The 18208-nt window shown below is 42.5% G+C and overlaps 1 protein-coding gene across 3 annotated transcripts in view; it reads left to right on the top strand.

Annotated features, from left to right (window-relative positions):
- Positions 1–18208, top strand: part of LOC144953765 (ceramide transfer protein-like) — a 95481-nt gene that overhangs the window by 58129 nt on the left and 19144 nt on the right. For all 3 annotated transcript variants that reach the window (XM_078884385.1, XM_078884398.1, XM_078884404.1), the window contains 4 exons: positions 190–347; positions 1859–1951; positions 11120–11206; positions 15102–15194. In XM_078884385.1, coding sequence (XP_078740511.1) covers positions 190–347; positions 1859–1951; positions 11120–11206; positions 15102–15194 — 431 coding nt within the window. The remainder of the gene's footprint in view (positions 1–189; positions 348–1858; positions 1952–11119; positions 11207–15101; positions 15195–18208) is intronic.

Here is an 18208-nt window from a genome sequence, read left to right as displayed (position 1 = left end):
ATACTCACCTCCATGTAAAACAAAATTATATTTCTTTCGACATTTTTCAAGCTACACAATCAGCCGTTTGTCATTAACAAAACACTTCGTGTCCTTTCTCTGAGCTGTTTGTTGTTTTGGACAATGTATGTACACCATCGTGTTTTTTGTTTGTTTACCCTGTGTGTGTGTGTGCCCGTGCGCATGCAGTGTTCCCACCTCACTTGCCCAAGGGAATGAATGGGCTGGATTTCAAAGGGGAGGCTATCACGTTTAAGGCCACCACTGCTGGAATCCTGTCTACACTTTCACACTGCATCGACCTCATGGTGAAATGCGAGGAGGGCTGGCAGAAGCGTCTGGAGAAGGTGACGCCACCGCACCTGGAGAAATGTTAACAGTTTTTATTATAGACGAAGCGACGTTGCATATTGTGGATTGACACGTGGAAATAAATGTGCACCAACAACATAAATCTCTTGCCTATTATTTTCCGTATCTTTGTGACCACTAACCCTTTTTTTAAATTATGCATTTAGATTTTTCATCACTCATTTCAGGTTGATTTACTACTTTTAAGTAGTATTATTAAACACCCTCTGCCATTAATAATTGGATATCATTATGTTCAGGTGTCATTGTCCATTATTTACCAATTCAGTTTTAATGTTCCCAAGAACATTTCAAAAGTAGAAAACATCAATTTAGAAAACTGCCTGCCAGGAGACTTTACAGATGATCTCCGTCGATATCAGCAACTTACATTTATTATTTGTCTCAGTTTGAAAAACATGAAAGAATTGTATTATTTTATGTCTAAGATTCCTCGGGTTTATTTTTATGGATTTGACATCAGACATTGTGCGTTTCTAATGTCTCTCTGTGCCGTTAGGTACGGTTGTGTTTGATCAAAACATTCTTGTCAGTCGTTGTGGCAATAAGCAATGACACCACTATTTACCAACCTTTATAAAGTCATGTGAGCTTTAAAAAAACTATAATAAGCCATTATCATTAATAACCGCAATATTAAAAAGCATTTAATTTATTTAATGGCTTTGTTCCTTATATTGGCAAATGGCTATGATATGTTTCTATTTAAATATCAGGAGTATCCTGATGCATGAGTGTGGCAAGGGCAGCAGTTTGAGGTATTGGTTCTAAGCTTAATACACAACTATACTTCTACACGTAAAAACAGTTGCTTGAATTCTACTATTTCTTCATCCGAAGCTCCACTTGGCAAAGGAAATATTATGTATAAAATGACTTGTACTTATTGAACATGAGCATAACATTGTAGAATCGAATGACTTGTTAAGAATGTATGATTATATCTTGCCTTTGGCATCGAATGAAAATGCCTATGATCAGCTATCGGTGCATTTATGAAATGGCGGTATGATTAGTTCCTGCATCAGCCCCACATGTGATGGGAAAAAAACTATCACCTTGTGCACAGAAGTGTGACGATCTTTTTGAATAACTTCAGGTGTTTAACTCAGAACTGTTTTACTCGTGCTCGTCTGTAGTCTGATCGAAATAAGATCATTCACAATATTTATCAATGAAATTTTGCCTGTCAAACGTGTTGCAATTATATCTCCACAAGTGGGTGCCACCTTTTGACTATATCCTGCTATGTAACAATCCGTGTAGCGCCTTTACACATCGCTCGATCTCCTCGGTGTAGACATCCTCTCGCATGCGTTTCATTCCTTGGCTGAGGCTCCATTATTGTGCTTGACCACCATCCCTGTTTACGAGTAAATGTGAAAGAAATACATTTGTGGTGGAGTTTGCAGTCGTGCTATAACTGTGCCGCTGCTTTAGGCAGTGATGTTGTCTGTAAACATGCGCTTATTTTCGGTGACATCAGGAGCAGGACAGAAGGAGGCGCTTGGAGGACGCTTACAGATACGCGATGGACAAGCTGACGGCAAAGGCTTACATGGCAGGCCCGGATTTTGAGGTATGTGAAAGGTTTTCTAGCTCCTTTGCTTTTGTGTAAATCCAATAATACACCTTGAATACATTTCCATGCTGTACGTTAAATTAGTAGGTTGCTTTTATCACTCCATTCAACCTCTGGGTTTGGCCTCTTTCTGCCACATGATCCAAGCGTTGGCAACAGTGATGGCAACCAAGTTGGTGCTTTTATGACAATATGTTCTGCTTTGCCGTAAGACTTGCCGTGACACTGTACCAAATATAATCTCTTGATGTCCTTTTCTTAAAATACCATCTGGATGACAGTTATTTCTCATTAATTTGTTTGAACAATTCTGATATTCACAAGTGCTGGTTTCAAACTTTTCTCGTGTGACATGAGAGCCAATGACTCTAAGGTGGTTACAGCCGGTGGAATTCACGTTATTCAGGTGAAATGTCACGATTTATAGTGCACAACCTCAAATGTCAGCTCTGAACAACAAAGCCTATGTCAGGTGAACAAATATCTTAGCAATTGTTCTATGCGAGCGTCTTGTGTTTGTGTGTATTGAACATGTTCACCATAAGTACATATGGTTAATGCAGACTTCATTCCTTGCAAAAGGTATCTGTGTGATGTTTGGACATTTTCACACCTGTTGTGTTGCCAAAAAGAGAAACCTATTCTTATTTGTTATACTTTGATACTGGCAACAAGCTCCCATGATATAGCTGCTCACCTCGAGCTATAAATGTTCTGCGAGGTGCATTGCCTTTTTGCTGTTCGTCCTTTGGCTTTCACTGGTCTGACACTGGTGAGACTAGGCCATCAAGAAGGCTCTCCCTCGTGTAGGCCAATCAGTTTCAAAGACAATGCATATACTCTTTGGTTCTTTCGGTAAAGTCACGTATGTAGAAATAAAATTTAAATAAATCACAAATAAAATTCAAATAAATCACGACGTTTCGAACGCAACACAAGTGCTCATCATCAGGTGAAAATGGGGCAAAACACATAGCGAGGGACCACACAGAGGGACATCACACACAGAGCACACAGAGAACGGCAAACTGCACGGAGGCAAATACAGCAAGAAGATGGGAGACGCGAACTCAACAAACCTTAGAAACATAATGCGATGCAAACCAGTCGGCCAACAACACAGACACTAACCTGGTTGACCACGTATTTCAAAAGACTGCTATATTTTGTGTTCATCTTCTGGGCTGAACATACCAATGTAAACAGAGGACAAGGACTCGTGAACAGACACGAGGTACAAGGTAGCAGAGATACATACACAGAGAAGACGCACAGGGAAAGGTGTTTTGGGCAGCACAGAGGGACAACCAGAGCAACACCACACCAAGAAATGTACACACATGGAGAGGCACACACAGAAAGACGCACAGAGGGATAATGTACAGGAACGTATATAGGCTGTAGAGGTGGGGGAAGGGAAGGGGCGGAGAGAAGGACCAATGCAGGCAACAAATCGTGGGAAACAATGGGGAAACGAAAACGGAGAGACCAACCACGGTAAACGAAAACGAAGCAAAATTACAACAAGCAGAGATACATACACAGAGAAGACAACACAGGGAAAGATGTTTTGGACAGAATTGTAAGGTCAACCTACCCGTAGAGGTGGATGAATGCATATATTATTAGAACATGTTTGTTTGCATGATTTGCCACATGTAGGTTTGGTTAATGCAGACTTGATGCCTTGTGAAAGGCATCTGTGTGGTGTTTGAACATCTTAACACCAGTTTTATTGCCACAAAGGGTAAAACCTATTCTTAGTTTTCATGTGTGTTTGTGTGTTCGCAGCTTTGTGGTATGGTGGTGCACCTGATGGCTTTTCATGATATTGACTTCATGTTGGACTTAAATTAATTGTCATGAATGTCCCTTTAATAATGTAATTAAAGTTCAACGAATTGCCTGCCTTAAAAAAATGTTACTAATTGGCAGGTAAGATTATATAATTCTACCCTTTGTGGAACTGGTTCTTCAGTATTCAGCCCTAGGCGTTATATACATCATTTATATTTTAATATTTCTAGCTAATTGTTGCACTTGAAAGCTTCTCATAAACTACTCTCAATAATACTGCATTGAGAGACGGAAAGAGGATAGTCCCCGAGTTACGATGGTCCGACTTACGATATTTCGATCTTACGATGGCGATACGACAAAATTGTTACTTTTTTAATTTCGCGGTGCAGGCAAACGCAGCAGCGTACGAGGTGCGATGCTGTACGTTGGGACGCTGCCGGGATGTACACATGTTAAAAGTTTTTTTTTTTTATAGCAGATAGGATTGTTTCCTCAAAAAACTTTCTATTAAATTGCAGTTCATATAGGTATGCTAAGAATTTACCTTGGGTTTTTTTACTTGACATTTTACTGTGCAATACAGTATTTCAATTAATAAATACATACAGTATATAGTTTATACAGTACAGTACTGTAAATTGCTCTGTTTTGCTAAATGATCACCATTCTTTAAGACTCCTGGGTAGGCTAGGCCATCTTCGACTTACGATATTTTTGACTTACGATGGGGTCGTCGTAACGCATCTCCATCGTAAGTAGAGGACTACCTGTACAGCAAAACCTCTGTTGTCCGGCATCCATGGAGAATGGAGAATGCTGGATAATCAAATATTCCGGTTATCCGAGAGTTATACTTATGGTTCACCAATATTTTCCAAGTACATAACACTTTTCAAGAAATAAACTAAGGCTACGGTTTAACTATGATATAATAAATAATTTACTATTTTACAGAGCTACTCACTGGTCAGTTGTAGAGCATTCTAAGTTGATTGTAGAGAAGCAGTGGGACAGTTTAGAAGACAGTATACACTACCTTACTGTATGTTTAGAATACAGTATACACAGCCTTCCACTAGCGCCACCACTTGGTAGCGTCCTGAAGCTTCTGTAAACAACAGGTCGTCTATGAGAAGCACACAGCAAGATGCCGGATGGCTGTCAACAATGTCCAGATACATGAAGGAAGATTTGTATTGTCGTCTATGACAGATGCTGGTTAATTAAGCATTCCGGATCATGAAGTGACGGTGAGAAAAGACACCACTAGAAGAGATGATGGTCGATGGTCAGACATCGTAACAGAGTGGCAGCTAAAGAATGGAAAGCGTCCGAGACGGTATCCACCGAGGAGATGGAGCGATGAATTCAGTTTATGAATTCAGGGTGCCTCAGTGGCAAGATTTTAACTACCTCGCTTGGTATAAAGGAGGTCGTGGGTTTGATTCCGACCCTGACACCTGTCTATTGTGGCCGAAACGTCGTGAGAATTATTTTATTATGTTTTATTTTATTATTTCCCTTCTACGTGATTTTACCTAAAGAACCAAGAAGATGTATATTAGGAGTTTGCATGCTCTCCGTGTGGTCGCGTAGAGTTTTCTCCGAGTTCCCTGGGTTTTCCCACCACGTTTTTGGTTGCTATAAATTTCCACGCGATAAGCCACTTGGTTCAGCTATCATTTGTGGTCAGGTCGCTTCCGAAAAAGAGCTATATAGCTCGGTGGGCCATACCTGGTAAAATAAAGATAGTTTATAAATAGTTTATGTGCTGGTACTAGGTGAATTATTTCATCACACGATTGTGAGCAGTGGCATCCACTTTGGGGAGGTCTTTATCCAGTAGTGGATTGACGATGGCTGATGATGATTATGTACATCCGTTGAGAAGGATTGGGGGATTGGTGACCTCTTGGTTCCGTTGCCCCCCCCCCCTTCCCGGTCACCAGCCTATGCTGACCAGCGTGGTTGAAGTCAGAATCAGAATATTAGTTTATCCTGGAGAAGTCCGATGAGCTATGAAGCTCTTTTTCACATGTCCAGTCTGGATGGGTCGGTAAGTCACAACAACAGTCAATACAAGAAAACGATAGCAGTGCAAAGTGTAGGAAAGGTAAACAAATCACGTAAATAAATAAAATACATAAATTATTTAAGTTTCAACTGTGTAAGTACTCCAATTCCCAAGCTTGCACGAGGCAGCAAAACAGTCCCAGACCACACCAGGACAACACAGTCAGTCCCCCGATAAAATTGCACGAATCTCATGGTTTTATTTCATGTGAGAGGCTTGGGTTTTCATCGTTTTGTCTCAATGTTTTTCCGGTGCCATATTTAGCTCGCCCGGCTATGAACTCTCCAGAGCTACCCATCTGCTTCTTACTCAAAATATTTCCATGCAACTTTTTCTCCACTGCTTTTTGTGCCATACATGCTGTTCAAGAGTGTCATTACGTTATGTAAGAGGTCAAAGCTCTACAATGCACCCAAACACAATGCTCTCGCTTAACAGTGGTATTTAGTATAAACGCCCACAGAACAGATTGTTCTATTGATGGAATTTTAAACAGATACATGGAATGCGTCCTGCAAAAACATATCCAATGTTTGTGAGGATGATAAATATCTCTTTAAGGGATCAGGTTCACTTCCCATTTTGTGATCAGGCTGGTTTAGAAAATGTATTTGCTGGACCCACAGAGAGAGAGAGAGATTATCTTCTCACCATGTGACCTCAGTCTCTCGTTGTAGCATTTACAGCCATCTAAACGGCAATGATGTCACCCTGATTCCAGGTTGTGATATTTTACAGTCCTGTTAAAGTACAGCATTTCAGGGTATTTTACGTCAGTAATTATGCAAACGAGACATCATTGCAACTGTACAGCCCGTTGTTTCCCATGAGCACAAAAGCAACTCGCTCACACACAACTGAATTGTGCTTCCTGGAGTCACATGTTCTCTAGCCTTGTTTTGGCCAATCAAAACAAAGTTTCTAAATCTACAGTAAAACTAAGAAAACTATTTGAAAAACTTAACATCTTACATTTACTAAATTATTCTCAAATCAATATTTTATTATTTTAAAAAAATTAACGTACTTTAATCCGTATTTCCCTGTTGCGACAACTCCTAGTGACAGTATTGACTGAGGTAGCCGTGACCTTTTTATTACACGCTTTCTATTAACTCACTCTGTCTGTTGTTGTCGTATCCTCAAATCTTGTAACTCAATTTTATCCCACTTCCCAGTGTGATATCGACTGCAAACTTGGTATACTTAGGTCATACTGATGACAATACTATATTATATCATAAAAAATAAAAACTATATTTTTAAACAATCTTTTTACATGCTTTCTATTAACTCACTCTGTTGTTGTTGTTGTCGTATTCTCATATCTTGTATCTCAATTTTAGCCCACTTCCCAATGTGGTATCGACTACAAACTTGGTATACTTATGTCAGACTGATGACAATACTATATTCTATCATTAAAAATATTTGTAAACAATCTTTTTTATATTTTATGTTTCGGCTTGGGTCTAAATGTCCACGCTCAACTGACGTTTGCTATAAATCACCACGGCTCCTTACGTTATGGCAAGCTTCGGGGCCACTTCCTGGAGTCGTGGAGGTCTTCCATTCCTAATAGGGTACATTTCATTAAAGCGTGTTTTTAAAAAAGTTCTTTATAAACATTACTCTTATAGGAAGGCATTGAAAGTCTTGACGATTCACAGCACGTTGAGCAGTACTGTGAGGTTTGGCTCGTGGTCGGCCGCCCGTGGGCTGCTCATGACACCTGGGCTGTGACGTGGCTGTCTTGCAGCATGATGCGTTGAAGGCTTTTGGGATGTTGGAGAGTAAGATCAGAGGAGCACTTCACGGAGTGCTCCAGGAGTTCTCTTGCTCGTTCGGGACACCACTGGAAGTGCATCCTCTGCATCGATGTAGGCCTTCCAGCTGGTACCTGCTCACATGTCATACATTGTGTTTAGTTTAAATTTCGATTTAAAGCTTTCGTGACTGCAGGGATTCATCTTCTTGGTTCTTTCGGTAAAGTCACGTAGAAGGGAAATAATAAAAATAAAACATAATAAAATAATTCTCACGACGTTTCGGCCACAACGCAAGCAGCCGTCCTCAGGTGAAGAACAGGTCTGTCAAGAAGACAGAGTCATTCAGACCATGTGTTTAGTTTGTTGTCCTTCCCCCGCACCTCCGATTAGCACAGTTGGCTACGTACGGTGCGAAAGAAGTTCTACATACATAAGTCAAGTCTCAAGATTTGTCCTTGTGACTCACGCTTCTTCACATGTTTGAGTGTCTCACAGATGTGTAATGGATTCTCATGTTTTTGTTGTTGTTGCTGGTTTCGTCTTTACTCGCTGCGTTTCAATGAAAAAAACATCGACAAACTAATTATATTTTACTTGCTATGGGGGTGGACATGAGCCTAATGCTGCTACACCACTCATTTAGTGTAACCCCTCCTTTTAGTTTACAAAAGTCGGCTCGACTTCATTGGCGTGACAGTTTAAATGTTTTTGTGCCTCAGCCTCTTGGGTGTGTCTCTCAGTTTCTTGCATTTCTGCCTCAATTTCTTGGGGGTTTTTTCCATGGGTTTTCAGTAGACGGGGGTGTTTTTGATATTTTGAACCCTTTGGGGTTGACCTTGTGGGTGCTCTGCCTTAATTTGTGGACAGGTGTGCTGCAAAAAAAGAGCACAGTGCAAAAATCTCACCGCGCGTGTCCTCCCTGACCAATTAAAAGCCCGCACCCAGTGCATTATTGGTGCCGTGGTGTTCCTGTCATTTTTTAAAGATGTTACCGAATCTGACTTAATTTTTTCACGTACATTAATGTGCTCTTAATGTTGCAAACATTTGCTTTTAAAGTTCCGTAAAACATGTTCCCTACAGTTAAAGCGGCTTATGCTTTATGTTTTGTACTGTAACTTTTTGTGCGCACCTGTGTAAATGATTTTCTTTAGACGTTCACGTATCCAACCTTTTCACATATTCACCCATACTCGAACCCCGAAAAGTTGGATATGCGACATTGTGCTGTATTTGTGCAATTTGTTTTGCAAGATGTTGATGTACAACAATGTTTTTAAAGTGTTTTAACATTTTTCTTACGTTATATAACTACATTTTTTGTTTTTATACTTTTTTTTGATTAGTCATAGTTTTAAATGTCAGCAACCAGAGTGGGTTGAAATGTTGTCATGAGCACCTCTGTAGATTCACACTCGTTTTGCATGTTATGTAAATGCTTTGTGGAGATTGGGTTTGTATAAATAATAAATACGTTTTTGCCTGTTTGTTTTCAACCAAAGTTATCATAAATATGCAGCTGCTTTGGAGACTTAACTACTTTTCGGATTACAATCTGTTGTTTTTTGTTTAAATTGTGTGACTGTAAAATAGCATCTTTGTAAAATGTGCACACCTATTATTGTAATCTCTGTTTACTTTGCTGTCACAATTTAAAATCATCGTCATTTTACTGTTTTAACAATTACAATGGCACAGTAAAATATTGAATGGCATGCCCGTGTGCCATTCAAATTCAAACTTAGCTGGTTATTAACACTACGCACAGGATGGAGACTGCAAAACATTGAGCGGTCACAATGGGTCTTTTGTTCCTGGGAGACTTTGAGTGTAGGCGATGCGTATGTGTTTTAGCAGGGGTGCAGTGGTTGGCGTGCTGCCCTAAGAACCTGGTGACCCGAGTTGGATTCTCGCTCCTGGCCAACACCAGTGATTTTTTTTTAATCGGTCGTCTCAGCCTCAAATGGGTAACCACTGTGTGTAAACATCATCATTGGGGAGACAAAGGCGGTTGGGCATGGTGCTAGCCACCCCATCCCTCGTGTTTCGTGCCGACCTCCATAGGGTGCTACTCGCTAACAGCACTTGCCCCAGCGGTCTGAGCGAGGGCCTTGGGTGAGGCTAGACACTGGAGCCTTGGTGTGAGCTCTCCAATATGAAGTTGATGACAGTGGTTAGGGGGGGAGGGCCTTGTTGACCTATAAAATTAGGAGAGGACTTTGTGTACATACATAGTGATGTGTTTAATGCGGTAGGTAGTCAAGACCCCTTTATAATACACCACGTAAATCACTTTTAAAAGGCGATAGAGATCAGGTTTATTATTAAGAGGTGGGTGTTTGAGACAGGACTAATGTGTGACTGTATTGGTCACAGGGCTGGACTTTATTGAAGCAAACAAATATAAGCTTCTGGTGGACATGTAATACACGAGCAATGTCATGGTTAAGACAGCATCATCAACGTGGAAAGGAATATCAATGTACTCGGGAAGATGAGATTGTGATGGATGGGGGGGAGGGGACGTAAGGAGGAGGAACAGGGCAGGTTACCAACACAGCCATTGGAGTAGCTATCTGGAGGTCACCAACGAAGGTCAAGCCTTAAACCTGACAGGGAGGAGGATGCCGTGGGAGGATGCTGGGTGTGAACTTGGTAGTAACTTTGGGAGCCTAGCAGCAGAGGCAGGTGGGTGACATCAACACACACTCTCTCTCTCGCACTCTCTCTCGCACTCTCACACACTCTTACACTCTCTCACACTCTCACACTCTCTGGACCTTAGCCTTCCATTAGTGATCATATATCGTCATCATCACAACTGGTGTTTAATATTGTTCTTCGTGTATTTTCATCATGCTCAGATCTAGTTATCTTTATGTTTGTGGTGTAGTGCTTTAAACACACCGTGTTTTGCTTACACGCAGCCAGGATGTACTATGTGTGTTGAACTTCTTTCGTACCATACGTAGCCAGCGGTACCAATCGGAGGTTCGATTAGCACACTGACTCTGGTGAATGAGCTTTGCTGCGGGTTCTATAATTCCAGGTGAATTAATCGATTAGAGCGCAATCGGAATTTTGTAAGCAATGTTTAATGCTGGGCTCTCACGGGACCTGTTCAACTGGCAGGATGCGCAGATTTCTTGGCTGCAAACACCGAGGCGGAGCTTCACTGCCTACCAGACCCGGCAGCCAGTGCACGTCCCTGACATTCTGGCAATTGGTTGTCCGGTTAACGCTTGCGAAGATATCCACTTTTTGTCCCACCCCCTACCTGCATTGCTTTGTCACCACGCCCATTCTGGGCTCCCTCATTACCCTGTGTGCAAACACTTCTTCCTCAGATGTATACCGATGCCTTTCGCGGTGAACACCCCATGCTCAAAGGTGGTGCAAGTGCCAAAACACACGTTGAATTACATCCTGTTTGCTTGGGGTTTGAGAAGTACATTTTTTCATGAAAGATTTTTCTAGTTTTTAAATGCTCGTTTGTGTCACTTCTGTTTCGCACACGTGCAGGAAGGGCCCAACAGCATCATGAACGATGAGGAATTCTACGATGCTGTGGAGGCTGCATTGGACCGGCAAGACAAGATAGAGGAGCAGGTAAGCAACAGCGAGCGTTATCTTAGTAAATTGTGTTTATTTCAATGATGCATAGCATTTTCACATGCGGTGTTGCACTCAATATCAAGCAACAACGAATATTACATAAACGGTTAATTGAAAATATTTGATTATCAAGTTTGTACGCATATGAAATATCATTTTGAAGGGTCATTGATTGATATTCATAGTTTACATACAGCATTTGTGTTTATTGACGAGCTTGACTCGCTTTGGCTTCAAATTCCTTTAAGCATTTTCAAGAAACGGGTAGTTTGGAGCGTGTTAAAGTTTGGAGTGTCATTTTCTTATTCGGTAATTTAACAGCACCTGTATTAAATGAAAATCAGACCATTTAAATACGGTAAGATGAGTTTAATGTTCAGCGTTGGCTTGCAATGTGGTTGGACAGGTGAGGGCAATCGTGCCCATGTCACGGCATTGAGCCAGGGTTGTCAGCATTTTGGGTTTGAATTCTTGACCGCAAGCTGAAGTGGAACGGGGTTCTATTGCGAAATAATTCTAATGGTCTCAGCCCAGGCACCAAACGCCTGCAATAACATGCATTATAAAGAGTTGGTTTTACACTTTACTTATGTCTCGCTCTTTCAATTTACTTGGCAGATATATAGGCCGCAGCCTCCCATCTCACCTGAGCATATGGAAGAAGCCAATGTCTCGTAGTTGCGCAAGCTAAAATATTTAAATGATATTGGGCAAATGCCTGTGATGACAGCTCACAATCAGACTCGCAGTTTTTTTTATCTGCTATGAAGAAGGGTCATTGCACAACATGTAGCCATTAATTCTAGATTTTAAGTTTTCGTGACTGCAAGGATCCATACTCTTTGGTTCTTTCGGTAAAGTCACGTAGGTGAAAATAAAATAAAAATAACTAAATCGCGACGTTATTTTTATTTTTTATTTTATTTTCACATACGTGACTTTACCGAAAGAACCAAATAACATGTAGCCTGTTGTAAATGTTTTCTTTTAAGGCAGTGTTAATGATGAATGTTATGGGCACAGGGGCTAATGTCGAAATTTCAGGGCTTGTTGTTGTTATGTTTGCTTGTGGACCACTGCCAATGCAGTATCGTCAAATAATGTGTTATAATAACAGTACAGCATTCTGCTAGAGTGGGTTCTGGACAAAAAAAAGGGTGGGGGGGAGTTAAGCTCACTACCAAGATGACAGTCGCGTAACGTGTGGAAAATTCAACGGAATAAAAAAGAACAACAAGCTGACTTCGTGAAGTATCACCGACAGTTGGAATTTCAGGTTGAACTTGTGTGGAAATTGGAAGCATAGGTGAGGCACGTCGGCAGGGGCTGTGGGCATTCTCAGGGGGAGCAGTCGTATCATGCCCCCAGGCAAGCTTCACATTTTTGAAATGCCTTTTGCTGTAATGTTAAGGGAGGCTTGTTTACTTCTGGAAGGTGTCTTTGAAAAGCTTTTTCTCCCTCTGGTTTCGTACCACTGCTCGTTCTACCGGTTTTGTTTCGCCCGAGTGATTTTAAGGTTTCTATGTAGTGGGGCATGACTGCATTACGAGTCTCTGCACTATTGTGTTGACATATATCGTCGCTGGTGCTGTGCAAGCTCCTTCCTGAATCGCAGAGTGGCTTTCGACCCGGCATGGGAACCTCTGACATGATCTTCTCAGCCCGTCAACTTCAAAAGAAGTGCCAGGAGCAGAGACGACCATTGTACATGGCCTTCTTTGATTTGACTAAAGCTTTCGATTCTGTTAATCGTGAAGCACTATGGAGAATCCTTCTGAGATATGGCTGCCCAACAAAATTTGTTAACGCCCTCCGTCTGTTGCATGACGGTATGAAGGCTGTCATCCTCTCTGATGGTTAAACCTCAGAGCCAATCGAAGTAAGGACCAGTGTGAAGCAAGGCTGCGTTATTGCACCAACTCGTTTCTCCATCGTCCTGGTGGGAATGCTTCATGTGACAGACAACAGACTTCCCAGAGGCATGACTATCACGTATAGTACAAACGGGAACATATTCAACATCAACCGTTTCAGAGCCAAGTCGAAAACATCAATCACGTCCGTTATTGGATTCCAATATGCTGATGATGCCTGCTCAGAAACTGACCTTCAGGTCATCGTCAACATATTTACAGATGCTTACAGCAGGATGGGTCTAACACACAATACCAGCAAAACAAAGATAATTTCAACAAGCTCCGAGAGGACACCTACCACCCCCTACAATCATTACCAACAATACAATACTGGAAAACGTTCCCAGTTTCCCATTCTTACGCAGCCATCTCTCTAGCAATGTCTTAATTGATTATGAAATCCAACATCGGATTGCCCGAGCAAGTGCTGCCTTTGGCAAACTTAAGAACAGGGTCTTTGAAGACCACGACATTACCACCAAGACCAAAGTGGCTTTGTATAACGCTGTGATCATTCCAACCCTCTTATACGGTGCAGAAACCTGGACCACCTATCGTAAACACGTAAAATCTCTCAATGTTTCATCAACGCTGTCTCAGGAAAATACTAAACGTCACCTGGGAAGAAAGACAAACTAATATCAGTGTCCTGGAGCGATCCAACTCATCCAGCATAGAGGCCATCGTGATGAAGTATCAACTCAGATGGGGGCAGGTCACCTTGTGAGCATGAATGACTCGAGGATTCCTAAGCAGCCAAATACTCTAAACTCGTATTTCTAAATGTGGAGGGGAAGCCCGAAGGACCTGGAGAAAAATCCACATGACGACAGGGAGAACAAGCATGAAAACTCCAAATGTGCAGGCATCAGGGTTGGGATCGAATTTACGACCTTATACCAGGCGAAGTACAGTCGTTAACATCTCGCCACCGCGGCACCGCATGATATGGGGAGAGCTTTATCCAGCAATGGATTGATAATTGACAGTGCAATTTAACAAATTGCCCTGTTTACTTAGCATTCCATGAAGCCTTGTGTTGGTGGAATGACAAATACGTTTACTATACAGGCATTCCATTACATTTAGTAAAAATTATCTGCCCGCATATCAATCACATTCTGCCATACCTTTATTCCGCATTGCAAAACGTCCATACTGGGTGGAGTTACGGTGGAGCTGGGATCGGGTCACAGAGAGGGGTGGAATTTTCTTCCCAATTCTTGCTTTACGTTTCTCCGACTGCAAATGTGCTCCTGTGCAGCGGAATTGAGAGAGCTTGACAAGCCAATTCCACACAACACTGCCATCCAGCATGCTCACTGTGCTGCACAACAGCAGAACTCCACAAGCTTTGTCCACCTGACTTTCATGATCAACGGCCATGATCACTCGACTGCTGGATGAAAGATTCCCCAAGCCATCACCATCTCTCGTGATCCTGTGATGCAATAATCCACGGAGCACCCACACGCGCATTTATTTCATTGCTCCATCTCCTTGGTGGATATCCTCTCTGATGCCACTGTCACTCTTCTTGACCATTGTCCATCATCCAATCTTTCAACGTGTCTTGCCAAAGCCCAAATGCTTTCCATAACAGTTTTAACAATGTAACTTACCTGCTCTCTATCAGTGTAATTCGAAGCATGCATCTCTCCATATCTTTTTTGGGGGGACATTACATTTTTTTTCTTATTTTCTTCAGAGCTGAAATTCAGGCAAATTAAGTGAAAACCCATTTAATGCGTCCCCCCCCCCCTCCCCCCGTGTTATCGGTTGTCGAGGTGGACTGAGACAATCAATTCGCTACATGTGAGAAATCGGTTTGATCGTGGGTCGCTGCCCGGTTTCGAACCAAAGAATTTCAGCCGTACTGGCTCGGTGCTCAGAGCCCTGAGGCAGCTGTGACTTAATTTCACATCCCCCCCCCCACCCCACCATTTGTATACGCCTACACGCGTTGTGTGCAGATCCACGTGGAGCGGACCCGCAGCATCGTACCTACCTCCATCGCCTCCACGGAGACATACGCGTCCGTGGGCAACCACCGCTTCTCCCAGCAGGTCGGTGCTGCCGCTTTAGCCTGGTGGTAACAACGCGCCAAAGACAAACGCTTTCATCAATAGGCCCTTAGACTGCTTGTGTGAAGTGGCGCTGAGTTAATTGATGTCGTTGTCACACTAAACGACAATTAAGGTGGTATTCCCATTGCGTTTGTTGTATAGACAGAAATAAACGTAATGTTGACATTTGGACAACATCTTTTGATATAGACTTTGATATGTCCAGTGGAGGTTGATAACATTTGCTATTTTATATATTACTAGCGCCGCCCACGCATTTGCGAGGGATACACGGACGGGAGGGAGCCCGTGACATCATCACGCATATGTATGCATTGACATCACCACCGCCCTTGCACATTTGCTGCCCACGCCAGCCAGCCAGCAAACTTTCTTTATGATATGGTGTGAAAATTGCAATAATTCACCCTGCAGGGTGTCCAAGTAACAGCAGTGATGGCTACTCCCGTGGGAGTAGCCATCACTGATCAATGGTCCCCGCCCGCCCACCCGCAACATCCCCATCGTCTCCCAACCTCGTGGCCATTGCCAACATAACAATGGGCGCATGGCTGTGAGCGGTCACGCCAGGAGGCAAGAGAGAGATCTCCCCTACAGCCTTAACAGACTCTTGGGGCGAGTGTTGTTAGCGAGCACCGATGAAGCCCGGCGCGGCACACGAGGGAGAGGATGGCCAGCAGCACGCTCGGCTGTCATCGTCTCCCCAGTGGTAATGATTACACACCGCACCAGGTACTCATTTGAGGCTGAGGCGTCCTAGGGGAGGCCCGGGACCAGCTGGAGCCAGGTCAATTTTAAGTGGAAAACCCAAATTTCATTTGGTGGGGGTTTCATTTGTTCAGGCATTGACAACACGCGACACTTTTTTAAGGCCGAAATGTCAGCGTTGCCGCTCCAAACAGATGATATCCTCCATGGCAGCATGAGAGCGCCATCACAGCTCCGATGTTGAACTATAAAAGCCGATATAAGAACTTTATGGATGCAAGTTGCACGGAGGAGAAACGGTTGTTGCCCAACTGGAAAGATGATCATTGGTACTTAAAGCAAGATCAGTTGACATTTGTGTATTGTTTATTTGTGAAAACATGGCCCCAAATGTGTTGCTTTGAATCTCAGCGTGTTCATCACTGTGCTTCATGTTAAGCGGAAGTGGTCTTTAGGTGTTAGTGACTCTAAAGGAAGTGACATATAATGCTCCTAGATATATTATTTATATATATATGTGTGTGTTGAGTCTTTCAGCATGTATGCCTGTGTAATGGGTGTGTTCTGTCAGTGGCTTGTGTAATGTTAGAGTCTTCCATGCATGGGCATTACTGGGTCTAACTAAGTGAACCGTTCACCGGCTGCTGTATTCGGTGGATGCTCGCATTTACTATGAATGCAGAGGACCCTGTACCCACCATTAACTCCCAGGCAGGTACTAAATGAGCAATTTGAAAACACGCTGTGTTTGGCAGTGGTGGAAGGGCGGCGGGGGGTACAAGTGGTAGCTCATTCCCCTGGCCTCTGTCCCGCGTGGTCTCGGTAACAACTCCAGTTAATTCCATATTTCAGGTACATTGCTAGCTGCTGTATGAACATTGTGTTCGTTGCGTGTCACGATGAACGTTTACTTTCTTCCCCGTTTTCTTCTCTCAATTGTTTTACGTTGAAGCAAATTAGTCGCTCGTCTTCAATGTCTTCCGTTGATCTCGTAACGACCTCTGAGAATGTGCACGGTTACATGGCCCAGGTACTGTGCGCTATTTCATTGCTGCACTCTAAAGCCACCGTTTCTTAAAGAAGAACATTTTGTGTGTCGTCAGTTGTTTTTTTAAGGGAATTACTCTCGTGGCTTCTTACCGCACTAAAGAGCTCGTTTTTGATCGAGCTTTGTTCTTTCATGATTAATTTTCTAAACAAAGGCCGACACTTTGGGTTCTTCTTGCACAATCGTCAATCAAAAGAAGTCGAGATGGGAAATAATCCATTCATACTTGCTTGCTTGCACGTTGCTGCCATGTTAATTAAGCATGTACACTCTTCAAACAAAAACAGGATAATAAGAACAGGTGTTACCCTTTCTAGCAATAAAACAGGTGTTAAGATGTTCAAACACCAAATAGATGCCTTTTGAAGTAATCAAATCTGCGTTAACTACACATACGTGTGGCAAAACATGCAAACAAAGATGCTCTGGTAATAAGTGCATTGTCTTTGAAACTAATTGGTCTACACCAGAGATGTCCTTCTTTATGGCCTTGTCTCACCAGTCTTAGATCAGGGAATGCCAAAAGTGCGGAGAGTACAAAAACATTGCATCATGAAAACAGGAAACTCGGCAGTTGCCAAAGGGGTATGTGATCTGAAAAACAAATTGCTGTCGCCTTGTTGACAGCCATCAAGCGTATATTACCCCTGGCTGCCTTACCTCGATTCGACTCGTCTGTTGATGGCAAATAGAATTGAGAATCATGGTCAGACGCTCTGATGCCACAGTGCCATGGCAACAGCACGACATCGAAGTCGTTTGAAAGCACACAAAGGTGCCGTGACATTTTTTTACCTTTTTTTTTCTTTAATGGGGCCTCAATCTCGCATATTTACTTAACCATTCACCACCTGACAAGGTCGTCATGTATTCAAAGATATTACTTTCAGGTGCCAATGTGTTGTTCTAATTCTGTTCACTGGTTGCTTAAGATTTTTTCATGACTTTATTTAACATCGACGAATTACATTTCGCTCAAACTTTGAGCTTCATGAGCCAGTGAACTCGGAAATGGAGCGAGGCTGCTTCAGTTGACTGCTTTAAGTACCAGCTGTGACATCACCAACTGCCACAAAATGGGTCATTTCCACTTATTTGTGGTTTGGGCCTGTGTGCTTTAGTATGTTGATGTTAAATTCAGTCCTAAGCCACCGGTCAGAAATTGATCGATACACTGGCGCGTGTAATTAATATCTTTATAAACGTGACAATCTCGTGCGGTTGTTCAGGGTTAATG

Source organism: Lampetra fluviatilis, chromosome 3 (assembly GCF_964198595.1).
Source record: "Lampetra fluviatilis chromosome 3, kcLamFluv1.1, whole genome shotgun sequence".
Classification (NCBI taxonomy): Eukaryota; Metazoa; Chordata; class Hyperoartia; order Petromyzontiformes; family Petromyzontidae; genus Lampetra; species Lampetra fluviatilis.
Note: the sequence above shows the minus strand (reverse complement) of the source record. Positions and strands in the feature narration are given on the sequence as shown.